The sequence below is a fragment of the Choristoneura fumiferana genome, chromosome 2 (genome assembly GCF_025370935.1).
Source record: "Choristoneura fumiferana chromosome 2, NRCan_CFum_1, whole genome shotgun sequence".
NCBI classification, from domain to species: Eukaryota; Metazoa; Arthropoda; class Insecta; order Lepidoptera; family Tortricidae; genus Choristoneura; species Choristoneura fumiferana.
The window spans coordinates 6,434,365-6,456,532 of NC_133473.1; the positions used below are offsets into that span (position 1 = coordinate 6,434,365).

At 36.9% G+C, this 22,168-nt stretch overlaps 1 protein-coding gene across 1 annotated transcript in view; it reads left to right on the forward strand.

Moving 5' to 3' along the window:
* LOC141441598 (synaptotagmin-5-like) overlaps positions 1–22,168 on the forward strand; it is a 125,926-nt gene that overhangs the window by 24,840 nt on the left and 78,918 nt on the right. The window contains exon 3 of the mRNA XM_074106387.1: positions 18,011–18,157. Coding sequence (XP_073962488.1) covers positions 18,011–18,157 — 147 coding nt within the window. The remainder of the gene's footprint in view (positions 1–18,010; positions 18,158–22,168) is intronic.

Here is a 22,168-nt window from a genome sequence, read left to right on the forward strand (position 1 = left end):
ATCATTTGCTGAAACAAACTTATCGCAATTTTACAGTAAGTACATTTTTTGTTGAATATTTCGCAAACAGATCACTGAATAGAAAAATTGTCTTAGCAACCCCCAATCGTTTTAAAAGACCTATACAACGATATCCCACAATATAGGGTTAGTGGAGAAAAAAAATCACCCCACTTTTCGTCTACGGGAACCTCCCTAAATTTTTTTTTTAATTTTTTTTTAAAGTACCACTTTGTCGGGTGACTGATGTTTATATTCATGTCAAATTACAGCTTTCCTAGTACTAACGGTCTCTGAGCTTACCCGCGGACAGACAGATGGACAGACATGGCGAAACTATAAGGGTTCCTAGTTGACTACGGAACCCTAAAAAATGAGGCTTTATGCACTGAAAAAAAAACGTGTAATCTGTGTCGGCCCTAAACTGGGTAAGTATGTATTGTAATAGGTAAAGTTCCGGGCGGTGCCTATTTTCTTTAATTTTATTACTCCTTGTTGGCGCGGTGATTAGTTTGGAAGTTTGCGAACGTTTTGTGGGCGCTGAAAGGAAGTTTTATAGATAATTATTTTAAGAAAAAAATATATTATCTAAAATAAAATATGTGTTTTGTGCTGAACACTAACTGCGAGTAAAGATTTAAGAAACGTTAATTAGGTATCGACTAGAAATTCAGATTGTCTCCATATTTGTATCTATGTATCTATCAGTCAAACTAACCAGACACACACACACAGACACACGTACACACGTTCGTATTTATAATATTAGTAAGACTAACAATAAGTAACTAATAACTAAATTTTCTGTAGTAGGTTAAAAAATATATAGCTTTTATTTTCTATGCGGCTCAAAGTTTCGTAGCTAATAGTACCGCCCGCTACGCCGTAGCCGTAGCGGCGTAGCGAAATTGCCTACGAACGTTATCATTAACGATATTAAGAGCCTGTTTCACCACTTGTCGACTTTAAGTGTCAGATAAAAGTAATGCCGTCTTTGTTTATGAGGACAAAACCAACAGAGACGGCATCACCTGATATCCGTCATTTATAGTTAGTCGACAAGTGGTGAAACAGGCCCTAAATCTACTGCTTGTCGCACCTGTCTCATATGACATACCAGTAAGTTAACTAACTTAGAACCTGTTTCATCACTGTTATAAGAGAGAGAGAGAGAGAGACATTTTTTTTTTGTGTTCGATACACAGAAAAAACACGTTAGGAAGAAATAATAATAAAAAAATCGACTAGTATAAATTGGGGCCCACTTAGCATAATGTTGCGGCAAGCCGCAACAGCATTATGCTTGTGTTATCAGTTCTTAATATCTTGTAATATTTTTGTGTTTTATCTTATAGTCTAAAATTTGCACCCATCTAGAGAACTTTTTGATGTTTCTCTCTCTCTCTCTCTCTCTCTCTCTCTCTCTCTCTCTCTCTCTTTTCAGCCCTCAATGCCCATCTGTTTTCCGTGGTATATGGCCTGCACTTTGCCACTTCAACGAGCTCATTCGGTCGGTGACTCTCGTTCTTCTACGTATCCTCATTTCTGATTTGATCCCGTAGGGAAACCGCATTTATACTACAAGTAGGATTTTAGTAGCTATGGTGGTCTAGTGGCTTAACCTATGGCCTCTCAAGCACAGGATCTTGGGCTGGGCTCACATCGCTAAGTAATCGGAAAACATCGTGAGGAAATCTGTTTAAACCTGCGTAGCAATTCAGTGGTGTGTGTGAAGTTTCCCATCCGCACTGGATTCAAGTGGGACCTACGACCCATGTACTCTCATTTTGAGATAAAGCCTGTGCCCAGCAGTGGGATGTTTATAGGCTGGGATGATGGGTGTGTTACTATTTACTTATAATATTAACTACTTACAAAAAATATTTAGGGCACACGTAAAATGTGGGAAGATTTTTTTTTTCACTTCCACCCTATATTTTGGGGTATCGTTGGATAGGTATTTGAAAAAAAATGTACGCGAGTTGAACTGCGCGGTTCACATTATATTGGTAAATGATATTTACAGATAGCTTTTCGAGTAAAAAATCAAAGAACTTCAGACTAGTTTTGGTGATTATAGACAGATGACCCAGACCATTGGTTGGTTACAAGTTGTACCTTCATACCAAATTTCAAGATTCTGAGTTTGCGAAAATTTGCAGCATAAACGGCTGCATCTTTTGATTGCATTGGCTTAGAAGTTTTATTTTTTCACAGCTTCAAGGAACAGTAGACCTCAGTATTTGATATAAATTTCAGCTTGATAACTCCACGCGTTCCTGAGAAAAAGGGTCTTGACAGACAGACAGACAGACAGACGGACAGACGGACAAAAAGTGATCCTATAAGGGTTCCGTTTCTTCCTTTTGAGGTACGGAGCGCTAATGAATAGGGGTTTATCGAAAATTAACGTTTCCAATTGTCGACGCAGGAAAGAGCTTATCCGTCAAATTTCAATACGATGCCACGCCCTCCCGTCAGCCACTTAACGAGTTATGCCCCTTGAGGCAACACAAACTATATGTATACACAGCAGGAGGAAACGACTTGTGCCAACAAAGGCACGATTCGAATGAAATTCATTTCCTTCATTTCGTCTATGTTTGCACGGAGACCTGTGCTACGGAGCTAAAAAGAGTGACATTGTTTATAGGTAACTTTTACCCGCGGTTTCGCACCTAGACCTTGAAGCGTGTGTAATTCCGGGATTTCACAAAAAAAACACGGGGATTCCCAAAAATTACATCGGAGATTTTATTATTACCGTAAATAAAAAATACCGTTACTTTGGGTTAGTGTCCTTACAGCATAGTGTTTACACATCGCATCCCGGCTTGATAAAGACCCGGGATCTCAGCGCCCAGCATTTCCTTTTGTTTTTTTTTTTCAGTGTGTTCTAGTTGCAATGTAATAAAAATACAAGGGTTTTTTCTTTTAAGGGCACGGAATCCTAAAAATACATGTACAAGAGCTCTTTGCAGCCTACTTGCAAAATTAGTGTTCTGAACATCATTTGAAATGCGTGGTGAATGAGTGGTTGATAATGATAACACTGTCGTATAACGAAACAGAAAACCTACATAGTCAGCACTCCTTTTAGAAAATGAAAATAATAATAACACACACACACACACACACACACACACACACACACACACACACACACACACACACACACACACAAACACACACACACACACACACACACACACACACACACACACACACACACACACACACACACGTATAAACATACACGTTCACACACAACACTCACCACACAAAAACACACACACACACACACATTACACATTACATACACATTGAATGGCAATAATAAAAAACCTGAATCACTTTTAAAGGCAGTTCAGTCAAAGTTGAAAAAATCTTAAATCTCAAATTAATAACGTGAAACAAAATTTGTACCTCAAATTTTCGATTTTGAGGTACGATTTTTTTGTAAGTAAAAAATTGTATAAAGTGTATGTATTTGTTTGTTTTTTGTTTACATGCACGATCGCCTCATTCAATTGCCTTGGAACCGTGACACATCGATATTTTGTGACAGTTTAATAATACACTTACCCTATTTCTTGCAAAGAAAGGTGGTCAGTGTGAGTAAGGAGTAATGACTAATGTCACGTACGCGAAGCTTTTAAGAAAATTAATATAATAAGTAAATTTATCTATCTATTCTAAAAACGTCAAAAAGTAGCACCCACAGTGACGTTTTTTTCGACTGACCTTAAAAAACTATACATTTGAATTTAGTACTTTGAAGTATGTAAATACATTTTGATTTTAAAGTTACTTAAATGTCTTTTCCGATTTATCACAAATGTTATATACAGTACGATTACTTGGAGTTAACACTTGACAGATGGGCGTGCCATCAGTCAATTTTCAACTTTTACGTCATACAAATAAAGCCATTTTTAGTATACCGCTACCCACGTTTACAGATTATGTAAAAACTATTTTATTTGTATGACCTCAAAGTTGAAAATTGACTGATGGGCTGTCAAGTGTTAACTCCAAGTAATCGCACTGTACCTATAATTTAACTCAACTCTTGTACATTTAGATTTTTGGTGTACCTACGACTGACGGTCATTATAAGAAACATTTCGTTCGTAACAATGCCTCGCGGCGACGACGTGATTTTTAAAAATAAACGACTGCTAAAGGAAACTGAAATTATACAAAAAAACTTCTCGTTGTGAATAAAATAAATGTAACAAATTGTTTCTAGTTTCGGACTTGGTCAACAAATTTGCGACCTATAAACAATAACTTGGCTCATCTGCGACTATATGAAACTAAGTTTGTCTATGCAACAAATGTGTGTTAATACAGCCCTCCACCTCCACACTGTAAGAACACACATAAACCCAGATATCGCCACATCCACGCATACTGACGCGTTTTGGGTTCAACATAAATGTGTTGTGTAAACATAGCATATCATAAGGTCGCGGGTGAGCAAAGTAATTATTTATAGTTCAGTGATATACACCTCCGCAAAGTAACGCCTGATTCAATAAACTATTTAACAAATCTGCATCTTCTAGAACTCGTAAAGTTAGGAAGCAAAATAAACATTATCTAGCATGATTAAATTAAAAGTAAAGCTTCTGTAATTTGATCAGTTACTTTCCAAACAAACAAAATCCGTACTACTTCCATAACGACTTCAGTTGTTTTCAAAATAGAATATTAAATTACATCAACAACAAAGTTAACGGCTTAAACTTATGAAAAAGGCCTCATTTCTCTTTAAAATTACCCTTCAGTGATTTCTGTTACTACTGAAATCAACTACTCTAGCCCTCTAGCAATTAACCCCGTCCTTGCTGAAAAACTACGTGATCCAAGCTCCCAAGACGTGACCTTCCTTACCTGTTGCTTACCCTCAGAGAAAGTGACGCGGCCAAATGCGCCATCGCTCATGAAGTTGTCAGCTTCTCGATTCTGCCAAATTCACGGGTAAATTCTTTGTAAACAGAATTAAGAATCGCTTTCAAGCTTCGTTGGCGCCCAACATGGGACTCTTAACCTAAAATCTTAATTAACATAGATGAAAAGCGTTAATATATATTTTTTTAATGACTTTTTTGTGTTTTTTGTATAATTTGAATTTTACAGCGCATTGGTTTTACTATAATGCTGTAATTTTTTATTGGAAAATAAATAAAATATAGTAAAGTTAAATTAAATAATTGTCATTCACAATGGTTGTTGCTCTCAGGTATAAAAACCTTTGCATGAATAAAATTTGCATACCACAAACCACAGAATTCCAAACAAACATTCAATAACACAGATACACGTAAATTCGCAAATTTCGCGAATCCTCAATGACGGGTTGACGATTAAACCGTAATTAGATGTTATCTATCTACTAACACTTTATGTCAGTTGACCCGAAAATCCCGATTACACGGCTGAATACATTTGAAACTAGTTACAGACCGATACAGATGCCGGGGTAAGGCTGCCGAGGGAGGTGGCAACACCGACCCGGGCGGAGGCAGTGTGCGCGAGTCGCCGCGCCGACCGCTCCTCATAACGTCACGCTGATAAAAATATAATCATATCACGCCCCTATAAATAATTATCGTGTCGAGTGCGTAAATGACTATTAGTTTGTGCTACCCCGCCCCACCGATTTCTTCCATTCAGTGCTCAATAACCTTTTAAGTATATTAACTATGGCGATCTCTCGCGAGTTCCTGAGCTGACCCTATGATTAAGTGATCACAGACGGTTAACTTTTAACTAAAACTACTAACGTGTTCATAGTGAGTGAGTGTTTTAAAACGATAGTTGAGCTACTTTCAAATTCCATTATACAGAAGCGCTGAATATTTTGTCGACCCGCATCCCCTGCGCGAATCATCATTAATATTAAAAGGAATTAACAGCAAATGAATGTAACGAGATGTGCTTTAAGTATCTTAAAATTAAATAAACTCTCCGGAAAGTAATAATTAAATCGTATATAACATACGTTCCGTTACGGCATGTGTTTAGCCTGAAGTTTATTAGGGCAAAATTAAGTTTTTTAATCGCAGTAACACTGAGTTTGAGAACGAATTTGCTTAATTGACTTTTTACACTGTAACGCGGTCCTAAGAAGCTTGAGAAATGTTCATTTGAATAAATAGGCAATCTTGCGGAGATAATGTCACCAAGGGAACACTTTAGACGCAACAGTTAGCCCATAATCCTGACTCAGCTTACCCACGCCCCGACTTCTTACATTTCTTATAAAGCGGGCCTTTTTGACATACGATACGACACACCGCGTTTCTCTAGCTCTAACATTTCAGGTGTTTCTAAATAAAATGTTTTATTAATGCACATAAATTGCGCACGTGAACTGCGTACGTGGTCGATTACACGTGAAACGCTCGCCCGGACAGATATATGTGACAGAGCGGCGTTTTATTGCGCCGCGTTAAAATATTAACAGCCTCCAAGATAATTGGATTAACACGGCGATGATTTTAATTTTGGCGCCCAACGTGGGATCGATTGAATTTCCATTAATAGCTCGCGCAAAGCAATTGGCAACCCTGACAGCCAGCAATCTATTGTGGTAGAGAAATTGCGGTTTTGTTTTCATAACTCGATAACGAAGGCTCACAGCTGCTTCGGTGAGCCATCATCAATCAATGTATCGAGTACGCTACGTCGTACGCCCGCCACGGCTTTGATCACGGCACGGCTTACGTTCGGTGATCCGTCGCTCAAAATTATATATGCAACTGGTAAAATAGAATGCATTTTAAATTCAACTCCACTAAGCCTCCATATAACTTTATATCGCGCGTTAAAAGCTACTATGTAACGTTTTACATTCCCGCTTCTAGCAACTCTGTCGTTTAATGGGTACTCGTTTAGTGAATACGACCCACACTCAGTTTAATGCTTCAAAACCGACGTTACCTCGCGTCGCGTTAAATGTTTAACAAATGCACCATAAAATGATTTAATTCCCGCCGTATTTAATCTAGTACTTACTTCAGTAAACAACGTCCCACACAGTGTCTGTCGTAGCGGGGTTTTACAACTACGTGGGCGTCCATCCAGGACGATCGTTTACGACCCCGTCTCAACAAGCAACTAATAAATCAAACTAAGTAATCGTATTCTGTCAGTAATAAGCCCCAAAAAGACTCGGCGCTTACTCGCGTAAGATCTCTGAGCGTGTCGTAAATATTTGAAAACACTTCGTGCCCTTTCTTCTGAAATAAAATATTTTATTTATATTTTGGCTATCGTTCGCGAGTTCTAGAACTGACACAAATGATTAACTAAGTGACCATAGACGGTTAACTTTGAACTTAAACTGTTTTAATGTTCTTCTAAACACAATCGACGCCACATTATATTTCTACTGGCATCAAAAATTCTTGTTTCAATGCGTCTTATAAGCTAATTTAACCACTTTTTTCCAGTTTCAAATATATAAGAGACAATGAAGTGTACATTGACTTAAAACAACGTGGAATCTTTAAACACTCGGAACTTATTTGGAGTATGCAATGAGTGAACTATTAAAGTGTAGAAAAGTGTAGACTAGCCTTCAAGATGAGTGGTCTAGGTCCGCCCGGGGTGTGGGCCGCGCAAAAGAGGCTGGAGTCGTGGGCTCGAGCTGCCAGAGAAAGAACTTCGAGTGCCAGCAGTGGGCAGAGCCACAACTCCACAGACAGCTACGGAGATGACAAATCGCATGGAAGTCCTAGTGTACGTATAAAGACTGTACCAAACCTTATCTAGGGACTCTTAAATTACCTTAATTACTTAATTACCCATTTTTAATCATATGTAAATTGTATTATTTCTTTTTTTTATTCTTTGTACAGAATCGTCATTCATTTAATTTCACAGTGGTTTGGTTTTTACAAGCTGTGAAATTTATTGTAATAAATAAATTACGCTTTTCTTCTATAGAATTAATACTCGTAATAAGGAATTCAAAAAAATTTTTATGCTTGATTGTCTGTCCACTTTTCCTCCGCTCGTGCTACTGATGCTTGAACTTTTTTGTTTAAGAACATACATTTTGCTAAATGATGCTACTCAAAACTGAAATGTAATCCTTTCTGAAATACAATCTCTGTAATATAATAACCCATTTTTGAGCACTTTAATTAAGTGGCACTTCGGTACAGGGTGAGCATGGACAATGAATATGTAGGTACCTACAGGTATAATAATATTTTTAAGCCAGGGGCCTCGCATTTTTACAAGCATTATAATATTATAACTATTAATTTAATTTGCCCTGTTTGTTGGGTCAAATCTTGCAAGTTCATTTTGATCCAATTCCAGTTATCGAGTAAATGGGAAAGTATGCGTGATTCTGTCTATCTATTACGTAACAAATTTAATTGAGATCCTGGGAAGAATACAGGGTGTTTCGGGAGACGTGAGCAGGACCTACCCAACTGAATTGACTACAATATCGTACCATTATTAGTGAGATAACGTATTGTTTTTAAAATATTGAAAACAAAAAAGTACTTATCAAACTCTTACTCACAAACTCTTACTAAGTGCATGGTCACTGCAATTAAAGGTGTGTGGGGATTTTACTCAAATATGATTGTGGACGAGCCAGTAACTTTTACTGACGATTTAGAGTTGGTCTGGATCACCCATTATAAAACCGTTTTTATCCCAGAAAATTGGATACTTCTCGCGGGATAGCGATAAAGGAATTCTTATCAGACAAAGTCGCTGGCAAAAGCCAGTACATTATAAATGCTCCTTACGACTATGAATATTACAAGCAACGTGATAATACGTACCCCAACTCAACGGTGCTTGAAGCACTCGCATCCTAGTTCCTTGCAGCGCAACAAATCTGAGTTACGAAGGGGACAGCATGAATAATTTCTGCAGTAGGTACAGTCACCAGCACCAATATCTGACACAACAAGTGTGCATAAATATCTGATACGACTCTATTTCTAGGGCCGGGAGGGCGTGTCAGATATTTTTGCACGCTCCGCTGTGGCAGATATTAATGCTGGTGACTGTACCTACCTAAGATACAGTACCCTACATATTCAGACCATATGTACCTACTGCTTAATGTCACTTTGCAATATGGACCACGAATGGTCTGTTAGGACGGCAGCGACTGTCCAGATCTGCTAATATTGTTAACGGAGCTATTACAAGAAATACAACAGCACAAGAATAACTGAAGCGTTTTATTAACTATATTTAATATTCACAATAATTAAGTAGACCCAATTATAATAGTGTCTTGGCTGAAGCGCAGAGTGCAGAAGAAGCGCCGTTTGCTCGGCGACTCCTTTTTATACACGCGAGAACACGCATATTGCCCCTCTGCCTAGCCCCACGAGAGCGGTGGTGGGGCGCGCCGCTGTTTATTCTGCCCCGACAGATGGCGCTGTATGCCGCGTCTTCAACTCTTCATACTGTTTGTTGCACGAAGTTTTCAAGCAGGCCGACAGATGGCTCGCTTTTCAATCGATAAGCTTATTTTGCACAAATGCAGTCAGAAACCCGGTTTCCAGCGCGAGCGCAGTGGACTCATTAATGACTTAGTTTAACGTACAACCATCGGCTGCATGAAAGTATTTTCACTGGACCTCTATGAAGTTGGTCGATGTAAGTTAAACCTTGTACAGTCACCTGCATTAATATCTGCCACAGCGGAGCGTGCAAAAATATCTGACACGTCCTACTGAGCCTAGTAATAGAGTCGTATCAGATATTTATGCACGCATTGTTTTGTCTGACGATATTGGTGCTGGTGACTGTACTATTATTTATTCTGTGATTAAACTAAGTCATTAATGAGTCCGCTGCGCTCGCGGTGTTAATAAAATTGGGCTTTAGCCTTATTGAGTTCGTAGCCTAACCGTATGTATATCTTTGTATTAAATTTTAATTTCATTTTGATTCCTTGACTGACATTGATTAAGACGTTCGTTGTACAGAAAAAGGGTTTGTCAGACAGATCGGACAGCAAAATGATGGTTTAAGGGTTACGAGGCCATCCAAGATAAAACATCTTTATTCGGGTATTTTGTTACTGATAATAATAATACGGGTCTGTAATAAAATAAATGTTCTGAAAACGGGTAAGGTCCGAGTGAAATGAGGTTATTCAATATCATCTGAAACATCCGTTTAGAATACGAAAAAAAAATCGTAATTTTTTTTTTACCATAATAATAATGGACTATTAAATTGTCTGGGAATTGAGATATTTTATTATATTATATTTATTTTACTTTTTTATTAAAATATTTTTTGTCAAAATGTCGATAAGGACAAAAAGCAGTGGAAAGCGAATGAAAGACTAATAAACATACATTTTTGGCATAAAATTATAACTTAAATAAGTATATTTATTTCCACTTCACAAAAGTACAGTAACACCAGTAACTTCTTACAAATACACTACTGTTCATTGTCTGTCTCAACTTACTCTCTCTACCTTTTACAAAGGACGGAGTCCGAACTAGGTAGAGACCTATTTTACAGCTTGTTGCCCTGTTCTAGCATTTTACGTCAAAAATTGGATTTCTACTCTTTCTGGGCGTAAACCTACGGGTATGTAGGTACCAGTGACGTGGATCTCGCATTTTCATTTGCTATGAAGAGCGTGAGTTAAGATATCTTCGGTTGTAACACCTCGCATTGGCGTAGGTCCACATCCATTATCATGCTTGTCATCACTGAGGCTACATAAATAGTAGATTATTGTCGTGGCCTGGAAGTAGGCAATTGCTGGCTGAGTATGAGTATTAAACGGACGAGCTTGCCAGTCCGTTTAACTAATACGAAGCCAGCTATTGCTATTCCAGCCGAGACTAATATAAATCTTTTCTCAAAAATGGTGAATAATTCTGAAATAGAATAAACTTTTTCTCAAAATATATTACAACATTTGATTTTATTCCAATATTTTCTTATGCTTTCCCGCCTTTTTTTCATTTTAAATAAACTGCAGGTGTATTTTTCTACCGAAAATACCACAAGCTGTTTCAGATCCAATAAAAAAAGCCCTGAGTTCCAACAAAATATCTGATACCGGCCATTAGACTTCGCTGTATACGACTTGTGCCAACATTTCCATGGCCTTTTTAACTATTTAAGAAAAAATTGTGACTGAGCTAGCGCGCCTGCAATCTTTTTAACTTTTTAAGCGAAAGCGAAGCACTGAGAATCACTAGAACTTTTTTTAAAATTAGGAATCTATAAAAAGGGAATATGTAAAAATGGAAACCTGTACAAATGAGAATGGGAGTCTGTAGAAATGGGATTCCGTATATCTAGGAACTAACTAGATTCCTGATAAATATTTGAAAGTGCCGCGCGGTCAGAAAATTTTAGGTAATGGCATTGGCATGAATTATAAACTTACGGATATATCGTACGAGCTGGTGGATATATTACAAAGCGTTATTGATTTACGGCCAAATTAGATCAGTTACAAACTTCGGAAACAGCTAAAGCTGTGGTTTAATGAATCCATTATTAATAATAGATGAGACGGTCGATTACAAAGTTTTAGTTTTACTTAAGTGTTTCGATTGTAAGTTCTCAGTTGTATTTGTAGCACTTTTTGTCCAGGTTAAAGTTTTTTAAGCTATTTAAACTTTGGAAAAGATATTAAAGTGAAATACATAAAAGTCTAAAAAAAATACCTATGATAACTTTTTTTTCTTTTATTAGGTTTCAGTAAATTGGAGTAGGTACTTACTTATCAGTAAAAACTTGATTATCTTTGCAATCATAATATCTAAAATGAGCTAATGAGCTAATACTTTTCATACTGACTGAGTTAAGAAAATATACATAGATTTTTAGCCATATGGGAGCCTCGTACCTACTTTTAGCATGCATTGCATGATATTTCTTTTCTTTTATGTATTTGAGTTCTGCATTAAACTTTAAACTGCTATATTATGTTGCTTAAACTGTGCCCGAATTATTATTTTATTGGAAAAAATATACTAAATGAACTAGGCCTAGACAAACAATTCACACTAAAATCTTTTATAAAAAGTAAGTAGGAAGTGAAACTAAATTCTTTAGTAAGATTTACGAAAGTAATGAAAACTTTATCGTTCCCCGTCGAGAACCCAATTTCAAATTATTTTTAAAAGTCGCTGAACTATTGTTGTTCAGTTTGACGAGTATGATATATGTTTTAATTATTTGCTCATATTACAGGCCACACCCGGTATAGATTCCAAAAAAGTTACCAAAGATGGCCGAACGTCACTGTCGCAGGTGTCATTGTCATTGTAACGTTCCAGATGTAACCAACCCATGCACATCAATAAAAAATAGTCATAATAATATTTTGTTGTTATTTAAGTGTAAAGATTATCCCAAGTTTTCGATGTTTTCTATATACCTACGCTACGCATACCGTATTGTGTACAATGTGTGTTGCACATGAATACCTTGGTTTTGAACTATCCATGTGCCAAAATGTATTACAATCGATTAAGCCATTTTTACGAGTTTGACTGACACACATACAAACTATTTTTTACACTGCGACTAAGGAGTTATGAACTATGTATTAGTAATAAAAACAACAATAATGGTGATATGAATATTTATTCAATCTTCATTTTCCGAACAATTTAGTTCATCCTCATCCGTATTAATTATAAAGGGTTCACTCACATCATCAATTAAATCATCTACCTGCATCATTCTGTCTTCTATTTTAATCACATGATCAATACACGAGCTCCAACGCTCCGGTTTCACCTTCTGCAGTAATTTGTTGTCAATATTTCTATGTGCATATCAAAAATATTTATACATAAATAGTATATAGTACGCAAATTATGAGATTAATAGTATCCAAATGTTGTTAAAACCTGAAGTATTGCCACTATAATATGAACTTTTCTACTACAAAACAGTTTCAACCAAATATCTGTAGGTGAAATTAATTATTGAGATTAAATTATTTATATATGCGGTTGCATTTAATTTCAACTTTACAATTATATATAAATCCTTAATATTTTAATAAGGTTCAAGACCGAGTTATAGAAGCAACGGAGATTTCGAAATATACATTAAAAAATATTAAACGAAAGCAGACCAAAAAAATTCATTTGACATACCCAAGAGAACTAGATACAGTATAACAACAGCTCTATAATACTTCCAAATAAAAGTAGTGTGTTAAAGCGAGGTGTTCTCTATTTAAATTAACGATGGAAGAATTTAAAACTGCTGATTTTGTTTTATTTGTATCATGAAAAATAGGCATATTGTGTTAAAATTAGAAAAAAAGAAGCGAAATATTATTACAGTAAGGTTTATTTTGTACTGATGGTTATTCTTTACATAACCTTTTACGGTAACTGAAAAGTTTTGCAAGTTGATAACAGAACAGAACCGCATATCACGATCGCGTGTCATCGTCAATACCCGAAAGTTTTTTTTTTACGCTTTGTGGTGTAAATAATCTAAGATACAATAGTTTAATATCAACTGCTCGTCACGATTTACGAAAGATTGCTTTTTCCGATGCAGACGTTCATTATTGAGGAGTCCTGGTGCTTCGGATCACCACCCGTTTTAATATGCATTACGAGGAGCATAAATTGCTTAGCAACTGTGTCAAAGTAATTAAAATTCAACCCGTGAAATACTTGTTATTGAGTAGTAACTTCGATGGTCAACTGTGGTCTTCATCATCAGTTCCACTTCACCAAATGATGATTTACAATAGCAAATACACGAGTTACTACTAAATATATCCAATTTACTATAGGTGTCCCTAAAACATTTGAAGAGTTCCCTCGATTTCCTTAAGATCCAATCATCAGATCCTGATTTGGTACTTATGGGATCTAATTGAAGACATTCCTAGACGAACGCAATTAAAAAAAATCAAATCGGTTCATAAATGACGGAGTTCTGAGGTAACAAACATTAAAAAAACAAATACAACCGAATTGATAACCTCCTCCTTTTTTTGAAGTCGGTAAAAAAAGAGATGGTGAAACGGTAAGGAATGTTTGACCGAAATTGGTAACACTTTGAGAAAGATAGAGATGGGTGGAAAAGAAAAAGAGGCATTGACCATTCCATAAGTGTGCCAGCTATTAGGCTAAAGAAAAAAAACAGTGACTTTTTTTTATTCGACTGGATGGCAAACGAGCAAGTGGGTATCCTGATGGTAAGAGATCATCACCGCCCATAAACATCTGCATCACCTGAAGAACGTGCCGTCAAAAATAATCTTTCTTGGTCCGTGGGGCCCTGGCGTTCTGGGTCTCTTCAAAGGTCTATCAAAGAGACTCAGAGATATCACAGGAGACCAAAGAGCAGGCAGTTTCCTCGCTCAACGCATCAGTCTTGCGATCCAGCGGGGAAATGCTGCCAGCATCTTTGGTACAATGCCGCAGGGTCCATTTTAGCTTATTTAATTTTATTATACCTTATTAGGTACCAACTTTTTGCTTGGATCTGTATTATTCTGGAAATAAACAAATAAATAAAAGCTTGTAAAGCAGTTAATGTCTCAGGTAATTAAAAGGTTAATTATCTTTCGAATCAGACCACAATTGTCGAAGTTCTCGATGAACTTACGAAAACAAATACATCACCTTCTAGCTTTTTACCTAAAAACGTTTTGGAAACAATATAATTAACCAATTATCCTTTTATACAATAAATGACGTCTACGGGTATGAATATGTCCAGCAATAAACAAAGCATATTCACAAAGATTTAAAATTTCCTATCCTTGTGCGATTATTTATCAACAGAATAGTCCTTTGTGAACTCCGATTAAGTCGGAAACGTAGCAATGCACTTAAAAATGTTGTTTTTTGGAACTTTTGTAATTTTTATTCAATTCCAAATTTTTACTTTTACGGTCATCCCGTAAACCGAAATGAAAATACAAACTGAAATTATGATGCAAAGAAAAACAGAAAAATAGACCATCACTGGAACGAAACCAGTCCTCGGTAATCCGTCGCGTGCTATACGCTCACCACTGATGGTAACGCGGTATGGTACCATCAGTGGTGTAGCGGTATAGCACGTACGGATTACCGAGGACCTGTTCGATTCCCAGTATGGTCTTATTTTGTTTTTTCTGTGCATCTATATTCAGTTTGTAATTTCAATTTCACTTGAAAATGCTTTCACTAGAAACAGTGAATTACTATTTTAAATGCAGTTAACATTTGTGAGTTAACCGCAGTTCCCACAAACTTCCCTGTCGCTCGCAATGAAACGCCGGCATTAAATTGGACAAAAACATAGATAAAGTTTTACTCGGTAGCTCTAGACTAGTTATGAAAATCCGCTGCGGCGAAGTATGGCCCGTCGCTCACCTTATGTCATTTTATATCCTTCCCTTTTAGGTAAATAAGTAAGTAGCACTCACACTTTTGCCCTAGTTTGATTTCTCGTCGCGTGAAAGTAAGTATTATGAGCTGTAGACTCTAGAAGTATAGACTAGTCAGGTAATTCAGTATTATCGACGTATATCAGACCACAGCTGGTCATAGGTATCTCCAAAATTATGCCATTTTACCATGTCCTGGACTTCGGCATTCAGATTAGCACCATTTAGTTTCTTGTTTATTTTCTCATCCTCGAAAGTTAATTTATTCACGACGTAGTTTACGACGATTCTTTGCTCTTAAATAATAAATCATTCTTTCTTATCCTTGACGTTCGCATAAAAGTAGGTACGATCAAAAGCATAATAAATAACGCCCGAAATAAACGCCGACAAAAAGCGCCGCCAAAAAAGAATAAGTACTAAAATGTAAAAATAATTATGCACTACCTAGCTGTTGCCCGCGACTTCATCTGCGAAGAATTCTTTTATCCCTATCCCGCGGGGACTATACTGATTTCCCGCAAAATTAGCCTTGGTTAATTTAGTATAAGTACCTAGTAATATTTTTTTTATCTAAGCATCGTGGTGTTGGGGACCGCTAAGGTTAATACTTTAAAAATACAAATAATTATGTTCTTTAGTTTACGTTTTCCGTGATATCCGCATAGGTAGTGCCAATAATTTGTACTATTAGTAGGATTTCCTAACTAAATTGGTTTAAATTCTCGTTGATAAATTCATTAGCTCGAATTCATGGTCGAACTATTGAAATTTTGTAAAATCAACAGTATTTTTAGGAATAACGCTCGATTCTAAACTACAGTGGGACCTCACGTCACAGCAATCGCGGTAGATTGAGCTCTGCTGCTTTGCAGTTGGAATATACGGCAGCTAACCGATGTGGCGACGGCACGGTTGGTGTATTTTGCTTACTTTAATAGCATTATTTCGTACGGCCTTATTTATGGGGATCTGCTGCAGACATTGAGTAAATTTTTATCTTACAAAAGAGAGCAATTAGAGCAATTTATAATTTGAAGACGCGTGAATCTTTAAGATCTTTTTTAAGGAAACAGATATCCTAACCCTGCCGTCGCTTTATGTTTTTGAAATAATCAATGTATGTTAGGAAGAAAATATGTGATTTCCCACTAACGTCGATAAGCCAAAGGCTTACTAGAAACACAGGAAGCTTAAAGTTCCATCTTACAGACTGGCTAAAACCAAAATCTTTTCTGGGAAATTGCAATACGTTTTTATAATAAATTCCAAAAATATTATAAATGAAACGGATACAAAATTAGATCTATTGTCAAGAAGACATTAATATCAAAGGCGTATTATAAAGTTAATGATTATATCATGGACAGGGATATTTGGAAATAATTCTGATCCGCATTAGCGATCCCTTCAAATAGCGAACCTACTGTGTTAAAAATAAGTTGTGTTAAATACTTGTGATGTCTACATATCATTTAATAATATTGTAAATCTGTTTTAAAAAAATATATACCTCGTTTAGTTTCTGCCGGATTCTTCTCAGCCCCAGGTTTTGCCGAACCGGGGTAGATTTTTTTACATTCATAAGTGCTTGTTATAGCCTAAATTGAATAAAATATTTTGACTTTGACTTTGACTTTGACATAAGGTTGATATCTATTCATATTTTGACGCTACGGCTGTATATATATTTTTGCATTCGACTGTACAAGCGACCGTGATTATATTATTTATATACACGTTTGTGTTTATATTTACTTGCTAAAATAGTGACACTTGTATAATATAAATATCTAAATAATATTTACTAAGTTTTTCTATCTGAGTCCTTATACACTTAAAAAAGTGCTTGCAGCGTGCATGCACAGATTCATTTTTTTTAGTATTACGAAAAGAATACGGAAGGAAAATGACCGCTTTAGTTAATTTTCACAACTGCGAACAATTTATCTTAGATGTAGGTGCTTTTATAGCAATATTACACAGATTTATATCATTTTTGAATTATTCACATTATTTTTTAAACTCAGCCCTAATTCCCGAAGTACTAATGATATTACCACGGTTCAAAGGTGAAATATTGTAACTCGGGTGTCATTTTGGATTTGTTACGAAACAACGAACGCAAAGTTCAAAAGGTCAGACCGCACAGTCAACTTCGCCAAACCGGGACCTAAGGGCATTATTATTTTACAATATAACTGTGTAGGTGTTTGTTGTAGCTCGCTAACAATATTTTCTGCATAATAGCTTTATTGTTTTAGCTAAATAAAGTCTGAAGCCGATGCTGCATCATCCACATACCTACATGAGCATGCGAGATAAATTCGGACGTTTCCGAAAGCTCTGCCTGACTGGTAAATGATAACTAAATCACAGAATAGCTATAGACTAAATACAATTTAAGTACATTCATCCAATGAATTCTATTCTAAAACTATTTTTAAGCTTCCGTACATCAAAAGAAAAAAAAATGTAGTCTTTATAGGACCGCTTTGTTGTCCGTCTAACATAAGAAAAACCACTTTGTATCATGGATACATTTTACACAGAAATATAGAAAACCAACGTTTTTGTGTACTCGTAAATCTTTTAGCTTATTAAACCTTTTTTCCACAGGAAATGCTGATCTCAAAGGAGCAATGCCGGGTACAGCCGTTTAGTTCAGAAACGCGCGCAGCCAGTTCACTGCCTCACGCCCGTCTGGCCCGTACGCCTTCCATATCCTCGCAGAGCAGCCTGGACAGCGGCACCTCTAGAGCTACGGTAACTAATATAACCTCATCACGGCTATATCCAATCATCAAGGTTATCAACTCAGATATGCGTGCGGCTAGCTCGGTGCTTAATGCCTGACGTTTCCCATCTTTTTAGGGTTCCGGAGCCATAATGGCAAAAACGAAACCCTTATAGTTTCGCCATGTCTGTCTGTCTGTAGGTCTATCGGTCTGTCGGTTTGCACGGATATATATGTAAACTATGCCAACAAAATGGTACAATAAAAAATATCAAAAATATTTTTTTTAGCTTACCTCCCATAGACGTAAAGTGGGGGTAATTTTTTTTTCTCATCCAACCCTATAGTGTGGGTACCTATCATTGGATATGTCTTTTAAAACCATTAGGGGTTTTCTAAGACGATTTTTCGATGCATTGATTTTTTTGCGAAATATTCAACTTTAAAGTGCAATTTTTCATTAAAATCGAGCGTCCGGTTTCTAAAATAAAAAAAGTGGAAAAAATTGAAAAAAATCAGGATGGTAAGTTTATCAAACTTTCAAGGAAAACTATAACAGAAACTTAGCCGTTATAATTTTCCTTGAAAGGTTGAGAATTATTAGTAGTTTTTACTCTTAAATAGCAGCCTAAGGTTAATATACCTAAACTTGGAAGATTCCGTATAAAATACGAAATCCTTAGAAAAATACTTGATTTTTTCGTAATGGCTACGGAACCCTATTTTGGGCATGTCCGACACGCTATTGGCCGGTTTTTTTTTTTGTAGAGTAGTTTTGACCAAGGGCGGATCCACCGTTGTGGGCACGATAGGCATCCTCACAACCTTTAGACTTATGACGATGACACACTTTCAGGGTCTATTGAGATTGATAGGCTGAAGATAATAAACGCTATGCCTTATAAAATTTAAAAAATCACAATGAATCATCGTGCAGTTTTCTGATTTTCGGGTGGCTGTGACCACAACCTTTTTTGAGGTCTGGATCCGCACCTGGTTTTGACAGCGGTAGGTACCTCCAGAGCTACAGCAACTTAATAACCAAATCATCATCTTAGTGAGACATAAGAAAACGATGTGAAAACTGATGCTCACTTCATTATGATACCTCCTAAGTTATCGTCATCTTAATTCTTAATCTTCTTTGAGATATACATGTAAACAGTCTATGACAAATAAGAGATCGATAATCCGCCAAAGTTACTAAAATATGTGTATACGACTTTACTATCTTAACGCTGAGGTCGTGTATATTTATTATATAACTTTGGCCATATCGATACATCTGTCGTTGACTGTACCTACCTCATAACATCCATCCATCAAAGCTAAAAACGTGGTTTCCATCCAGTAACTGTATGCCAAGTTAAGTTTAAGGTTCTCATCGACGACAAGGTGTGTATAAACATTTTGAATTTTCAGTACCTCAAAAGGAAAAAAACGGAACCCTAATTATAGGGTCACTCGCATGTTCTTTATCTGTCCGTCCGTCGTTTAACACAGCAATTTGGTTCGAAACTACTGAACCGATTGAGTTGCAAATTAGCACAAATGTAAGTCAGTGACCCAAAGATAGTCGTGTAACGTAAATAAATGAAAAAACATGAAAGCTCCTTTGAGAAATGGTCTAAGCTAAGTTTGCGAAGCCTATGACTCGTTTATATATACCAACGGGGCCTCAAAACATCTATACCGGGTGTCATCGCTTGCCCCAAGTCATGAATTTAGGTCAGACCTCCTTACGTTAATAGCACTCCAAGCACCAGCTTTTGATGAATTCATCAATAAGCAAGTGATGGAATCACAAGGAATGCCTAATCAGACAGTGGACCTTGTCCAATCATCAGGCTTCATTTGCTATGCAGTTTGTAAACCTGAGATAACATCGTACGATCATCGGTAAATATATAATAATTAAATAAATAAAATAAATAAGTATCATGGGGACACTTCACACCAATTGACCTAGTCCCAACTATGCCGACAAAATGGTACAATAAAAACTTAAAAAATTTTTTTTTAGAGTACCTCCTATAGACGTAAGTGGGGGTGATTTTTTTTTCTCTCATCCAGCCTCGTTGTGTGGGGTATCGTTGGATATTTTTTATCAAATTTTTGCTCACATGTTTATGAACTCGACTGTACGTGATTATTCGCAATGACGAAATAAATAATAATTAATGCTTATTACAAACGACATTGCCCATTAGGTACTCACAATATGACACTTGTTCCTTGTGCTTGTTTGTTATGATCGCACATGAAAATTATATAAAAAGTTTTAAAGTAATGTATTTCATCATCATCGTGATCATCACATCCGCAGGATGTCCACTCTTGGACATAGGCTCCCCCATAGCCCTCTAGTTGCATCCACCGCGAACCCGCCGCTTTAACTAGGTCATCCTTCCATCTCGTTGGAACTTTTCGGCCCCAACAGCCATACGTTCTCCATCCTATATGGCCTGCCTATTGCCACGACTTCAACGAGCTAATTTGTTTGGCCATGTCGATAATGGTGACCCTTGTTCTTCTACATATCTCCTCATTTCTAATTCGATCTCGTAGAGAAATCCGAGCATAGCTCTCTCCATAGCTCGCTGAGCAACTCTGAGCCTATTTATAAGGGCTATAGTGAAGCACCACGTCTCCGATCCATTGTCATCACTGGCAACACACATTGGTTTAAAAAGACTTTCGTCTTAAGGCACTGAGGAATTTTGAACGAAAAGACATTGCTGAGTTTTCCAAACGGTGCCCATCTGTGTTGGATTCGACGATTGGTCAATCTTCTCGAAGTTGAACTTACCTAATTTGACGGTTTTTCCTATGTATACATATGCGTAAACAACTTCAAGAACCGAATTCTCAACAAAATAGGAGTAGACATCTTGACACTCGATTGAGGTTTTCGAGTAGCGTACTGAGTTCTTCCATCGACTTTGCCATAACCACGATATCGTCGGCAAACCGAAGGTGAGTGATGTATTCGCCGATGAGATGCCTAGTCCTTTCCATTCCAGAAGCTTGAAGGCGTCTTCGAAAGCGGCAGTAAACAGTTTCAGAGATATGACATCTACGTATCTTACGCCTGTTTTCAAGGAATCGCATTCGAATTCTGTTCGTGTACTCGGACCGACATAGTGGCGTTGTTATACAAAACACTTTAACACTTCGAATATACCAAAAGTCAACGGTATCGCTGGAGAAACTCAAGCACCGCTCACGTTTCGACCGATTTAAAGGCTTTCTCGTAATCCACAAACGCTAGACATAGTGGCAAGTTATACTCTCGGTATTCTGTATGACTTGCCGCCGGTCTACGGTACTATAAGCCTTTTTTGAACCCGGCTTGTTCAGGTGGCTGGAAGTCATCGAGCCTGCGTTCGAGACGATACTTGCGACATAATTAGAGTTAGAGTAACCGTTTCGGTATCAGAAATTTCTATAGGCGTCAGTTCCTTGTAGGCGATGGTTCCAATATTGGCGATGTGCCTACAGAAAGTGACGGGTTGAACGGCGACACTACTTTCTTTACCTAGATTTTACATCGCATCACGCTCTAGATCAATAGCTCGCCTTTTTTCCCTCTCTGTGTATTTTGTATTTTTATTTTTATGTGCAATAAAGAGTTTACATACATACAAACATGATTCCGTTACTGTGTGATTTTCTACATTTGCAGAAGATATGACTGGGGCATTAGTTTATTATTTAATCCTCGTAAAACGTTACACGACCAGATCGGCGGCATATTGAATGAGAGGCTATATAGGTTAGAAGTTACCCGAAAGCGTCGAGCATGTTGAAGAGAGTGATGAATGTGGGATGAAGCGAGAGAACTATGTCAGAATAGAAGCGTATGGCGCTACTTTGTCTCTGCTACCATACAGGGAATAAAAGCGTCACGTATATGTATGTATGTATGATATATTATATATCCATAAAATAAATAGAAAATAAAATTTGAGACGTAAACGGTTTAACTTAAATGAGTTCCGTAGAAGAAGGTGACATATGCACACAGAGTGAAACTCGAC